The sequence below is a fragment of the Sapajus apella genome, unplaced genomic scaffold (genome assembly GCF_009761245.1).
Source record: "Sapajus apella isolate SASKATOON/1434 unplaced genomic scaffold, GSC_monkey_1.0 scaffold23, whole genome shotgun sequence".
In the NCBI taxonomy this organism is placed as follows: Eukaryota; Metazoa; Chordata; class Mammalia; order Primates; family Cebidae; genus Sapajus; species Sapajus apella.
In genome coordinates this window covers 9,877,609-9,892,293 of record NW_022436963.1, presented here as the reverse complement: position 1 = coordinate 9,892,293, position 14,685 = coordinate 9,877,609, and the positions used below count along the sequence as shown (strand labels likewise).

Genomic DNA, 14,685 nt, shown 5'->3' with positions numbered 1-14,685 from the left:
GACCCCCATCACTTCCCCATCCTGGTCACAGTAGTAGAAGGACATCACACCTCTGGCCAGTGAGGTAACTTTTAAATCTCTAGAGTCCTGTGGTGATATACAATACAATAAATGTACCCGTATGTAAATACTACAAATATATTGATATGCAAATGCCAATAAAGCAATACTCATATGTTTGAAATATCCCACAATCTAAAAATAATTTTTGAAAATATGACTACAGCATGGGGTAGAATTCATTTATTTCCAGCATCTAGGAGGCTCCAGGGAACACGGACAAAACCAAGGACCCATCCAGTCTGTCATTCAACAAATATTGTTCACTACCTACTATGTGTTAGGAATGACCAAATACGCCAGCGGCAGGAAATAAAAAGATATCCTGACCAAATACAGAGACCACCATGGAAAACATGGCGAGATTTAACTACCTAAAAAGAAAACCTTTTGAACCCTACCCCAAATTAAAACACCAAAAACAGGCTGGGTGTGGTGGCTTACACCCATAATTCCAGTACTTTGGGAGGTCAAGGTGGGTGGATTGCTTGAGCTCAGGAGTCTGAGACCAGCTTGGGCAACATGGTGAAACCCCACCTCTACTAAAAATACAAAAAAAATTTAATTAAAAAAAAATGAAACACCAAAAACAAACTGGAAAAACATATTTTCAGTATATAATCAGAGGCCTTATATCCCAACCTGTGGTCCCAAGGATGGTTAATAGTTATTTCAAGATCACAAGCAACTTGGAACATTCATTTATTTATTCCAAAAATATGTATTAACTGCCTATAATATGGCATGCACTGTTCTAGGCATTAGGGACCTATCAGTAAATAGGCCCGATAAACACCCTAGACCTCACTGAACTAACATTTCAATTGGGAGATTTGAGGAGGGGGATATAAGGCTGCTCAAGGTAATTAAAGTGTCATGATAGTTCTCCTTGCTTGAAGCTCAGTGTGACCTCTGCTTATCTATTCCCTGGCAAAGCAAAAAACATTGCTTAATAAACAGTTTGCTTTACACACAAATTCCAAGGGTCATGGATGGATAGGCAGGGAATAAAAAAATAAGAGGGATTAAAGGTGAATAAAATGGCAAATGACTAAGTGGTTTGCAGGACAAAGGTTGGTTTTCTGTTTTTGTTTTTAGGTTCCTTGGGTAGAACCTACAACAGGCTAGGTGACCGACAGGCCCCTCTGGCCTTTACAGAAAAACCATTCTCCTTGCTCAGGCCATAGGATGTCAGGCAACAGAAAAGTATATTGGTGTCAGGCTGGAATCTGCATTAGAAATAGGGTACAGCTCCTGGCCTATGGCTCTGAAGCTTTATAACATGGTGATTAAGTCAAGGCCGGCACGGTGGCTCACACCTGTAATCCCAGCACTTTGGGAGGCCGAGGCAGGCAGATCACGAGGTCAGGAGTTTGAGACCAGCTGGTCAACATGGTCAAATCCTATCTCTACTAAAAATACAAAAATTAGCCGGGCATGGTGGCACACACCTGTAATCCTAGCTACTCCTGAGACAGGAGAATTACTTAAGCCTGGGAGACGGAGGTTGCAGTAAGCCAAGATCCCACCACTGCACTCCAGCCTGGGTAACAAGAGCGAAGAGCGAAACTCCGTCTCAAAAAAAAAAGAACAAGTCAAAATCCTGGCTCTGCTCCTTATTAGCTGTGTGACCCTAAACAAATTAGTTAACCTCTCTGGGACTCAGTTTTCCCCACTGCAAACTGGGGGGTGCCTGCCCTTAAAAGAGTTAAAGAGATAATGAATATCAATCATTTAGCTTGATGGCACACAAGTGGTCAATAAATAGGCATTATTTCTACTTCTGAGGAACCACAGGAAGCCCATCAGTTGTCTTTTCCACTCAGTCAGGAAGCTGAACCTTTTTTTCTTTGTCCTTCAGGCTGATAAAGGACTCAGTGCACCATTTACAGACCCTGACGCAATCCGGAGCTGACCAGCACGAGGCCTGGAACCAGACCACTGTCATACACCTCCAGGCTGCTAAGGTGAGCTCCCGCCAGCCGAAGCTAAAAGGGATCCGTTTTTGTTTGCCAGGCAGGCTACCCTGCTGGGAAAATCCAGGTTCTGCCATTATTCCCAAACTCTGCTCTGCCAGCGGCTGCCCTCATTTCACTTCTAAGGCTTTAGTCCAGGGTATTTTAATTAAAGGACTTAACTCCAAAGCAATCTTGCTGGCAGCTCTTACGGGAAGAGGTAATGAGGCAGTGTTATTGGATTTGCTTCAGGTTGTTCAAATATTTCCTCCCAGATAGAAAAGCAGGTCAAGTCTCCCCTTAGCCCCACAGGCAATCCTTAGATGTCTGATTCAATTTCCACTCTGTTTTGTGTTTGTGCATAATTCACAGTCAGTCGGCAAATATTTGAGCACCCACTCTGCACTAGGCACTGAGCTGGGTGCTCATCAGTGAAGCCACTGCCCATACACAGCTACAATCAAGGAAGCACCATGGCAGGGAAATACAGGCTGCTGTGGAATCCCAGAGCAGGTACCCTTCTGCCTACCTGTAGGAGTCAGAAAGTGACATATAGGCTCAGACTTCAAGGATAAGCTGAAATTAGCCAAATGACGTGGCAGCAGCTTCGGAGAGAAGAGTTTCCGGGCAAAGGGAGCTGCACGTGCCAAAGGAGGCAGCAAGAAACAGCCTGGTGTGCTTGGGAGGAAGTGCAAATCTCCCAGGGAGGACCTAAGGAGGGGGACTGAGACACGGGGAGGAGAGACAGGCAAGGCCTCGTCTGACCTTTTGTACCACTGTGAAAAGTTGGGGGTTTGTTTTCATTGCAATGCCTGTGCTGAGTTTGTTTGGAGGTGGGGTAATGTTTCATTCTAGAAGAATCATGCAGGCTACAGGGGGAGGAATGGACAGGAGGCTAGAGGCCAGTTAAAAGGGAACAAGTCTGGGCCAGGACTGAGGGTGGTCCCGACCATGAGCGTGGCAGAGAGCCTGGAGACAAGTGGGTAGATCAGAGATGCTAAGGGGAAAGAAGGCAGGGACGGCCCTCAGCGCTGGGGTGGGAAAGAGGTAAGAACAACTCCCGAGTTCTAGCTTAGGCAGCTGGGACTCTGGCCCTGCCAATAACTGGAAAACTAAAGGCCTCAGGCCTCAGACCCAGAAAATGGCAGCCTTGGAACAGGAGAGCCCTAAAGGGCTGCAGATGCCCTCGTGGGACAGGGCTGATGGGGCAGGCTGGGCGTGAGCACCCCCACGTGAACCACCACCTCCACCACACCACAGGTGCTGGTATTGACTCTGCAGTCCTCAGTTCTGCTCAGCCCACAGCAAGGGCACCCCCTGCTGTGCTAACTGTCCTGTCAACACAGAGGGTTAGCCAAGGCTTTGTGCCTTCACTGGATCACCAAAACGGCAACCACAGCCTCCCATTATCCACTCATCCATTTTCCGTGAAACCTATGGCCTGCCTTCAAACGGACCAGATACTGCTTGCCCAGGTTACTTCATTTAATCCACACAACCCTGGGTGGGAGACTGACATCATCTCCACTTCAACGGTGAGGAAAGAGAACTCAGGAGTTAGGTCCCAGAGGTAGGAAATGGCTGAGTCCAGACACTTTCCCTTCCCAAACCACCAAGGGTGTGAGGAGTGACAGAGGTGAGCAACAACCTCGGGGGGTGGTGACGGAGGGTGGCAGCCAGCCAGCCTGCGGGGGAAGAACACATCCCTGACAGTTTCCTGGGGAGGTGATGCCCCAGCTAATTCTCCAAGGTCATAATGGAAAGGGCTTTCTGTACTCTCTGTGCTTTGTGGAGTTATCTAGTCTACAGAAAGCTTCAGCACCCAACTGGGCCCCATCTGGAAACCATAAATGTGCAGGTAGAGATAACTGCAACTTGTAGGGAGTGGGGATGATATTGACAGAAAAGTAGGCAAGGGAGAGCCACAGGCTAAATTCTGGTCCCAGCTCTGTGTGACCTCAAGCACCCCTTCCCTCTCTGGGCTTTAACTTCCCTGTCTGTAAACAAAGGGGCATGGAAGAGCCCTTTAGACTCTGACAGGCTCTGATTCTATAATTCAGACTGACCAGAAGAGATGTCAGTTTCCAGGACGACTGGAACAAGTGCTGGCCTCATTATAATCCAGCCGCTCTCCTGTGGCTTTGGCCACACAGGGTTAGGAATACAGCACTGGTGTGGATCTCACTGCCACCACTTTCTAGCCATCACCTTGGGCAAAAAACTTAATCTCTCAGAGCCTCAGTCTCTTCATCTGCAAGATGGAACTAATAACAGTACCTACTTTGTGGGATTCTGATGACGATTAAATGAGTTAATACACGTAAAATTTAAGAGAGGCAGCTAGCATGTAAGTGCTATATATCGCACCCCTACACCCAAATTAGACAGCAGGCAAGATTTAAACCAACACACGCAATGTAAATAATGTTCACTGTGCTCAGAGCATGGGGCCAAGGTTCGGCTCAGCCCTTCCCCAAAGCGTAGAGGTCACCCCTGTCTCTGATCCGCATCCTGCTTTTTAAGGCGGAGGCCCAGACCCTTGGGCAGCTCTCCATCACTCCACCCCTCAACTCAGAGCCTTGAGCATTTGAGGATGTGGCTCTCAGGTTAGGGCAGGAAAAGGAGTGTGGGTCTGCAGTTCTGCCAAGCTGGACCCAGTCTGAGCAGCAAAGGCTAATGGAGCCAGCAGAGGCGGCATAGCACATCTGCTCACCTCCCGCAGCCAAATGCTGCAAGCTCAGCAGGCTGTCAGCACACCATGTCTGCATGGCAAAGTGGAGTTGTCAGCGCCTGTGTGAGAGCCCCCTAGGAAACACAGGTTCTTTCCAAGTGAGAAAATGAATCGGGCCACCATCCTGCTGAAGACTCCCGGTCCCACAGAACAAATCCAGACCCTGTCATTCACAGCCCTTCACTGACCTGGGCCCCAGGTCTGGGTCCACCCTAACCTCCACAGTTCCACATCATCACCACATTATACCCCCACACTCCAGCCTCATTAAATTGCCTGCAGCTTCCTGAAAGCACAGCCTTTTGCACAAAATGTTCCCCCTGCCTGGAGTGCTTTCCCCCAATTCGTGTCCCCTTGGGTGAACTCCTTTGAAACCCCAAGATGCTCTTTTATTTTTTTTAAAGACAGGATCTCACTCTGTCACCCAGGCTGGAGTGCAGTGGCACTGTAACCTCTATCTCCCAGGCACAAGCGATTCTTGTGCCTCAGCCTCCCAAGTAGCCAGAATTACAGGTATGCACCAACACACCTAGCTAATTTTTGTATTTTTGTAGAGGCAGGGTTTCGCCATGTTGGCCAGGCTGGTCTTGAACTGCTGACCTCAAGTGATGCACCCACCTCAGCTTCCTAAAGTGCTGGGATTACAGGTGTGAGCCACAGTGTCCAGCCGAACCCCCCCAAACACTCTAAGTCTTGCTACTGAAAATCACTACAGCAGCACGGGCATCACAGGGGACCTCATTAAAAATGCACAGTCTTAGGTCAGGCACGGTGGCTCATGCTTGTAATCCCAGCATTTTGGGAGGCTGAGGCGGGCAGATCACCTGAGGTCCGGAGTTCAAGACCAGCCTGACCAACATGGAGAAATCCCTCTCTAGTAAAAAATACAAAATTATCAGGGCGTGGTGGTGGATGCCTGTAATCTCAGCTACTCAGGAGGCTGAGACAGAAGAATCACTTGAACTCAGGAGGCGGAGGTTGCGGCGAACCAAGATTGCACCATTGCACTCCAGCCTGGGCGACAAGAACAAAACTCCGTCTCAAAAAAAAGAAATGCACAGTCTTAGCCCCTGCATTGGAATCTGCATTTTGACAAGATCCCCAGGTGATCTATATGCACACAAAAATCTGAGAAGCTGGCTGGGCCCAGAGACCCACGCCTGTAATCCCAGCACTTTGGGAAGCCAAGGAAGGAGGATCACTTGAGCTCAGGAGTCCAAGACCAGTGTGGGCAACATGGCAAGACCCTTATTTCTACTAAAAATACAAAAAAAAAAAAAGGCTGGCATGGTGGTATGTGCCTGTGGCCCCAACTACCTGGGAGGCTGAAGTGGGAGAATCACTTGAGCCCAGTGGGGCAGAGGTTGCAGTGAGCCGAGATCACAACACTGTAATTCAGCCTGGGGGACACAGTGAGATTCTATCTCAAAAATAAAAAGTAAAATTGAGAAGCACGGCTTTACACTCCCTCTCTTCCTCGCTCTCCCTTGAGGAGCTCATATATCCTACCTGACAAAATAATTACATGTGCTTGTCTTGACAAGATGGGGACTGTTCAAAATATTAACAACCCATAAGACAGGGCACCAACCGATCAACTGGACGTCAGGCCTAGGGGAAGCAAGGTCCTGAAGGCCTTCTTCTGGGTCAAGCATTAGTTGCTGGGCTGTGGAGGGAAGGAGGGGGTCTTCGGGAAGGAGCCCATCTGGCAGGAGGAGCTTTCACAGGGTTGATGGCAGTGGACACTTGCCAACTGGTATTAAAGTATTATTTTAACAAGTGACACAGCCAGACCATTACATAGGCGCTAAATAACAGCACTGCTCACCTTAAGAAGTTTATACGCTAGCTGGGATAAATTTCATATACATCTTGAACTCTTATTTTCTCACCCCATAGTGCACACACGTGTGCACATACATACACCACTGACTTGAACATGGCAGACAACAAATAGCTATTGTTTTTTTTGAGATGGAATTTCACTCTTGTTTCCCAAGCGGAAGTGCAATGACCCAATTTTGGTTCACTGCAACCTCCGCCTCCTGGGTTCAAGTGATTCTCCTGCCTCAGCCTCCCAAGTAGCTGGGATTATAGGCATGTATCACCAGGCTGAGCTAATTTTTGTATTTTTAGTAGAAACAGGGTTTCACCATGTTGGTCAGGCTCGTCTCGAACTCCTGACCTCAGGTGATCCACTCACCTTGGCCTCCCAAAGTGCTCAAATTACAGGTGTGAGCCACTGTACCAGCTTTAAAATACCTATTTTCTTAAGAACAGTGGTGCTGACCTCCACCTTCCCCAGGCCAGCCTCCAATATGCCTGTATTCTTTCTCTCCACTTTCCAACCTACTTGAAACTGCTCCAAGCAAAATGAAGAAAACAAGAGCCATGTTTCAAAGTCCATGAGCCCCCCAACACACACACACACACACATGCACACACACACACACACACACACACACACACACACACGAACATATACACGCCATCATAAAGGCTCGATCAGACCCAGAGTGAGCTAGGAAAAAAGGTAGCTGCTCATCAGCCTGCTGGGAAGCACATGCCTGCCTCAAGTTTGTTCCAGCCATCTGGCCAAGCTTATAGGATGACTTCTGGAGTAGGAAATCAGAAATCAGGAGAACATATCTTTGTGTCTTTGTAGGCACACTGCTACTATGTCACTGTGAAGGGTTTTGCAGAAGCTCTGGAGAAACTAGAAAATGAACCAGCGATTCAGCAGGTGCTCAAGCGTCTCTGTGACCTCCATGCCATACACGGAATCTTGACTAACTCGGGTGACTTTCTCCATGATTCCTTCCTGTCCGGTGCCCAAGTGGACATGGCAAGAACAGCCTACCTGGACCTGCTCTGCCTGATCCGGTGAGTGGCTGAGGCTTCAAACCATGTTGGCCTTCAGAGAATAACCCTACACCCTTGTTCACGGGTCACTACCAACTCCAAACCCTTGCTAATGGGCAGAGCAGCAACAGCCCTGGAGAGGTTTACACCCTATTATCATTACACCAACATAAAGCATTATGAATTAATGAAAGAAAAAATGATAAATAATGCTACCTCAATTGAACTCTTCAACATTGTCAAGGAAATAGGAACAGTATCTAAGGAAGATGAATAACACAAAGCATGCTACATGAAAGATATGTGCTATTGTGCTAATGATAATAGTCTCAATCATAGCTAGCTTCTTTTTTTTTTTTGAGACAGGGTCTTGCCCTGTTGTCCAGGCTGAAGTGCAGTAGTATTGTCTCAGCTCACTGCAACCTCTGCCTCCTGGTTCAAGTGATTCTCCTGCCTCAGCCTCCCGAGTAGCTGGGATTACAGGCAGGATTCTTTTGGGGTTTTTTGTTTTTCTTTATTAAAGACAGGGTTTCACCATGGTGGCCAGGCTGGTCTCGAACTCCTGACCTCAAGTGATCCACCTGCCTCAGCCTCCCAAAGTGCTGGGATTCAGGCGTGAACCATCACACCCAGCCATAGCTAACCCTTAAAGAGCACTTATGTGACAGGCCCTGTCCCTCATAAGTGCTCTTTATCTTACATACATCTCATTTAATCCTTATAGCCCTTTGAAAGGAGTACTATTAATCTCCTCATTTTATTGTAAAAGAAATTCAGGCTGATGGGAGTTAGGTTGCCCAGTGTCACACAATCAGCCAGGGGAGGAGCCGGTTACAATTTCAGGTCTGGCCCCTGAGCATGCACTCTTAACCTGTATGTTAGGAATTACTTACTTCAAACACATCCTTGTCTTTTTGTTGAATGTGCTTAAGCAAATTCTTACCAAAATTAGTAAACTTACCTTATCCTCCCTCAGCTTCAAGATGAAATTTGTTTAAAAACCCTGTAATTCATATACTGATTTGTAAAATTATAACACAAAGTTTTTAAATGCAGCATGAATGCAGTGCTATGTAGGGTCATGAAATACTAATGCAGTGCTTTCACACTGTTATTCTATCATCTAAATGATTGCTGTAAAAACATCTCAAAACCAAAGCCCAACCTGATCAGGGTCCTAGAAAAAGTAGAAATAAAAACAATAAAGAAAAAAAAAAGCCTGAGCAATATGGCGAAACTCCATCTCTACAAAAAAATGAAATTGGGCATTGTGGCACACACCTGTAGTCTCAGCCACTCGGGAGGCTGAGGTAGGAGGATTGATTGAGGTTGAGGTTGTAGTGAGCTATGATCCCACCACTGCACTCCAGCCTGAGCAACAAAGTCTCAAAAAAAAAAAGGAAAGAAAAGAAAACATTGCAAATTATTTATCATTGTCTATAAGATTTTTAAAAAATGGACTAACTTGAGAATATAATCTTTTTGAGACCTCACTGGGCAGAAAAGATGATGCCTATTGCATGGGGTCAGGGTTGACTCTTAGAATTTCCAATAATTCTCATATCAACAAGACTAATAAAAGGAAAAAAGAGGCCAGGAGCAGTGGCTCACACCGGTAACCCTAGCACTTTGGGAGGCCAAGGTGGGAGGATCACTTGAGGCAAAGAGTTCAAGACTAGCTTGGGTACCATAGTGAGACACCATCTCAAAAATTTAAATACAAACACACAAACACACACACACACACACACACACACACACACATATAAAGAAAATAAGATCTGTAATTTTAAAAATAAGATTTTTAAGACAGGTTTTTTAAAAACTAGACCAAATTCCTTTTATTTCTAACAATATACAATATGTTACGTGCCCTTTATGACTACTCATAGCATGTAACACATAGCTGGTGGTTTAAAAAATGTTTGTTCAGGCTAGGCGCAGTGGCTCACACCTGTAATCCCAACACTTTGGGAGGCCAAGGCAGGTGAATCATCTGAGGTCAAGAGTTTGAGACCAGCCTGGCCAGGATGGTTGAAACCCCGTCCCTACTAAAAATACAAAAATTAGCCAGGCGTGGTTGCAGGCACCTGTAATCCCAGCTACTTGGGAGGCTGAGGCAGGAGAATCACTTTAACCCAGGAGGCAGAGGTTGCAGTGAGCCGAGACTGCACCACTGCACTCCAGCCTTGATGACAAGAGTGAGACTCCATCTCAAAAAAAAAAAAAGTTTGTTCAGTTAAAGCATGAAAAACTGTCAAAAAATACATTTGATACAATTATGTCCCAGGTATTAAACTTTCCCTAATACAAGGAATCCAGTGGTGAAAACTATTAAGAGCGTAATTAAGTATTGCACAGTTCAAGCCCAAAGGTGTCTATCTTTCTGAAATCCTCAGTATTTAAAAGTACGTGAAAATAATGTTCGAGCTCTGGTTAACAATGATGCAAAAGATCACCTTAATACCCTATAAGCATGTTTTTTAATTTGCAAACAGCATTTCTAAGAGCTTGCCTTGGCTCCAGAAACTTACAATTCAAGACAAGATAGACAGCCCTGATGCGAGCTGCCAACTTACTCATGCATCAACCCCGGAAATGGATTTACTTACATGACGGTTCCTAAGTAACCTTACTACTGCAGGGTAATTAGGTACATAACAGATTCTGTGCATATCATTATTCGGGGTCACAGTTCCCTGCCTTGGTTAGTCACTATCTCCCTAAGATTTCTGAGATGAAAAATGAAGGGTGGCATAGTATTCTAAGGATGCCAAGAACCAGCTCTCTGTAATGTTAACTGACCCAAACAGTTTTCAGTTGTTTAAGTGGTCATAAAACCTCAGTTGGGAGACTTCCAGGTACAGATAGCAGATTAAACATATGCATTCACTTTTGTTCTTTCCTGAAACCCTGCTAAAACATCAGTGAATGGACTGAAATTTTTTAAAAGGCACACACCCACAAAGAGGAAGAGAACAGGAGAGAAAACATGAAAGCTGGAGAATAGATGGACATACTTGGCAGACTAGTGATTTGGCAGACAAGTTACACCAAAGAACCCCAGGAACCAGCAGCACTGTGTACCTCTGGCAGTGGGGGTGAGGGTAAGAATGACAGGGGGGGTTAAAAGTCTATTTCAGAAGGAGCTGAATCCCCAGTCCCCTCCTCATCTGTGAGTACTTATTTAGGAGCTTTGGAGGGGTTTCTGTTTTTGTTTTTAAAGATAAGGTCTCCCTATGTTGTCCAGGCTGGTCTTAAACTTCTGGACTCAAGGGATCCTCCTACCTCAGCCTCCCCAAGTGCTAGGATTACATGCATAAGCTACCACACCTGGCCTCTATGAATAATTTTAAGACTTTCCCTGACTCTGCCCTGGCAGAAGGGTAAACGGAGGGTCTGTGGACTAGGGAGCATCAGGCATAGTTGATAATAAGACTAACCTTCAGAAGACAGGGGTCTTTATAGGCCAAATGCTGGCACCTCCCTCTCCAGACCTTTTTTCCCACTGGTTCCTAAGAAACTGCCAGCCAGACTAGTACCCTGCAAGAAGATGATAAGATGATTCTTCTCTGGAGAATCTGACCAGCCCAAGAAGGAGCTAAAGACACTGGCATCAGAGTCCCCCAGCGGCCCACCCAATTCACTCCATAGTGAACCCCACATTAACAAGCATAGCCACAGGTTTGTAATCAGCTAGTTAATGTCTACTCTTAGCTGTGATCAGACACTCAGGGATCACCAGACACCTGAAGAATGCCCCTAACGTAAAAAATGGAGACCAAAACAAGCAAAACAAGGCAATTCAGAGGACACAAGAGAATCCGCAGGGAGAAGAAAACTTAAAAAAACAAACAGTGAGATCTCAGAGTTAAGAGAAGATATTGCAACCACAAAATAAAAACCTAAATGCCACTATTTAAAACTAATATTCAGAGAACCTAAAAAAAGAGCTCCTTTAAATTAAAAAATGATAGTGGAAATGAAAACTCAATATAAGGACTGGAAGATAAAGTTGCAGAAATCTCACAGAAAGAAAGCAAAAACACAAAAAAATAGGACTTTTAAAAAGTAAGAGGACCAATTTTAGCTGTTCATCATCTGAAGAACAGGTTTAAAAAGAAGACAGAGAAAACAGAAGGAAGCGAATCATTAATAAAACAATTCGAGAAAACATTCCTCAAATGAAGGATATGAGTTTCAGGTTAAAAAGGATCACAGATGCCTACAGACTAGAGGAGAGGAGACAGGCACACATATGCACAAAATAAGTCATGCTGTATACCATGTGAAATGGTAATACCTGCTATGAAGCAAAGGGTAGCAGGAAGTGGGGGAAAGAATGCTGAAGGTCAGTTGGGGGGAGGGGGAGCTGCAGTTTTAAATAGGCTAGAGAAGGCCTCCCTGAGAGGGTCACAGTAAAGGAGAGACCTGGGGAGAAGGTAGGGGGAAGCTGTCGTGGCTGCTAGGGAAAGAGCATTACAGGCAGAACATCATACAGTCACGCCTCACTTAATGATGGGAGGATCCGTTCTGAGAAATGTGTCTTCAGGTGACTCTGCCATCATGTGAACATCATAGAGTGTACTTACACAAGCCTAAATGGTATAGCCTATTGCTCGTAGGCTGACCCCAGCAAAGTATGTGGCTATACTCAATATTGTAGGCAATTCTAACATAAATCACTAAGCAACAGGAATTTTTCAGCTCTATCATAATGTCATGGGACCACCATCATATACACAGTCCATCACTGACCAAAACATCATTATGCAGTGCATGATGGTACAAATGTTGGAGGCCAGAGTGTGCTTGGCATATCCATCCAGAGAACACAGAAGAGGTCACAGGGGCAAGAATGGCATGACTGCTGTGGAAAATGAGGGCAAAGGGCAGAGAGTTAAGGGAGTACAGTGGGGGTAGGAAGAGAGGATAAGGTAGATCCTTGCGAAGACTTACAATGTGAAGGTTTTGAGCACTGGATAGAATGGGAGGGTTTTGAGTATTGGATAGACACAACCTGAAAGAATCTTATGAATATTTTTAAAGGCCCTCTCCAGCTGCCATATTAAGAACTAAGAGTGAGGCCAGGTGTGGTGGCTCACACCTGTAATCCCAGCACTTTGGGAGGCCCAGGTGGGCGGATTACAAGGTCAAGAGATTGAGACCATGCTGGCCAATGTGGTGAAACCCCGTCTCTACTAAAAATACAAAAAAATTAGCCGGATGTGGTGGCACATGCCTGTAGTCCCAGCTACCTGGGAGACTGAGGCAGGAGAATCACTTGAACCCAGGAGGTGGAGGTTGCAGTAAGCCAAGATCGCACCACTGCTCTTCAGCCTGGCAACAGAGTGAGACTCCATCTCAAAACAAAAACAAACAAAAAGAACTAAGAGTGAAAAGCAGGGAGATCAGCTGAATGGCTAATGCGATAATCCAAGTGAATGATGGTAGTGGATTGGACCAGTGAGAGTGATGGAGGTGGCAGAAAGTGGTTGAAGGTTGAATATATCTTGAAGGCAGAACAGGATTTGCTGACAAATTAGATGTAGGGTGAGAAAGGAGAGGAAACAAGGTTTCTGGTCAGAAGGAAAAAGCTGCCATTTACCATAAATGGGAAGACTGCAGGAGGGCCAGGTTTGGGCAGGATGGACAGGAAAGCTCTGGCCAACCAGGGGTTTGGGTTCAGACACATTACATTTGAAGAGCCTGTCAGAAATCCAAGTACAGATGTTGGTAAGCAGGGGACATTGGAGGAATGAATTTGGAAGTCATTGGCATGTGGTTGATATTTAAAGCCATGAGGAGGACTATCACAAGGAGTGCATGAAGAGAAGAGGTCCAAGTACTGAGTCTTCAGACCCTCAAAAGAGAGTAAGTAACGATGACAAGAGCTATTTCTGTGGAGTCATGAAGTCATGTTTTTACATGAATTGATCTAGTTCAGGAGAGAATAAACAGGCGTAACACTTTCAGGGAGTTTTGTCCTAAAGGGGAGCCAAGATGATGGATAAAGAAATAGAGTCAAAAGCTTGTGTTTAAGATGGCATAAATGACTTTCTGTTTGTATACTGAAGGAAATGATCCAGTAGAGAGGGGATTTTTTTTATTGTACCTCTCTTTGAACTTGATCTTGGCCTCCCATCAGGCTTTGTGTTTAAGAGCAAGGTCTTTGAAGAGATCCTTGTTGTTGACAGTTTGTCCAAGAGGATATCCACAGAGTACCTTGTGGGCATGAGGTGACTGCAGCTGTAAGCTTTTGCAAAAGACTTGGTCTTGGACCTCTTGGAGATCTTCTTGCCTATGGCAGCTGTCAATTTGTGAGACTAGCAGTCAGTTCCAGCTACCAAAGCCTGACTGTAAGAATGGACTCAGGTGCCATCATCAATGCTCTTCACAATGATGGCTTTGCGTCCGGAATAGCATACAGCCAGGACTAGCACCACTTTCCCAGGTTTCACGAGCATGCCCATTTTGACAGCAACCAGCCAGGCCTACAGTAAAAGGAAAGAAGGGCATTTCCACTAACCATTCACCTCTGAGAGGGGAATTTTGATGTTATAGGGGAAAGAGGAGAATTTTGTTCTCCAGTAGGCAAGAGGAAAAGACATCTAGTAGACAAGGAGGGACTGAGGCTGGGAGCCTGGACAGCTAACCTGTACTAAGAGAGAAGGCACTGTACATATAAATGCAAAGGTGGGAACTTATACAGATTCTCTTACTTTTCCACTTCATCAGTGAAATAGGATGCAAAGCCATCCAGGCAAGAGAGATGGCAAAGGTGGACAGTGTCGATCTGAGGATCAAAGAGATTGTATGAAATAACCATCTAGGAGAAGAGTAAATGAACAATGAGTAAATACAGCAATGTAATACGATTGCTGAGCTGCAACTGGGCCCACCTGAGCCCTTATTACACCAGTTATGATTGGTTTTTCCAGCCATGTATAGCTACAAAAGTGGTGGCACAAAGTGGGTGGAAAATTAAAGACAAAGAAGTATGCATTTTGCTAAACAGGTATGACAAAGCAAGAAACTGTTGTGAGTGAGTGTGTGTGTGTGTGTGTGTGTGTGTGT

At 45.5% G+C, this 14,685-nt stretch overlaps 1 protein-coding gene across 8 annotated transcripts in view; it reads left to right on the top strand.

Moving 5' to 3' along the window:
• Positions 1-14,685, top strand: part of ACOX2 (acyl-CoA oxidase 2) — a 32,720-nt gene that overhangs the window by 12,964 nt on the left and 5,071 nt on the right. For all 8 annotated transcript variants that reach the window (XM_032290302.1, XM_032290304.1, XM_032290301.1 and 5 more), the window contains 2 exons: positions 1,922-2,027; positions 7,412-7,629. In XM_032290302.1, coding sequence (XP_032146193.1) covers positions 1,922-2,027; positions 7,412-7,629 — 324 coding nt within the window. The remainder of the gene's footprint in view (positions 1-1,921; positions 2,028-7,411; positions 7,630-14,685) is intronic.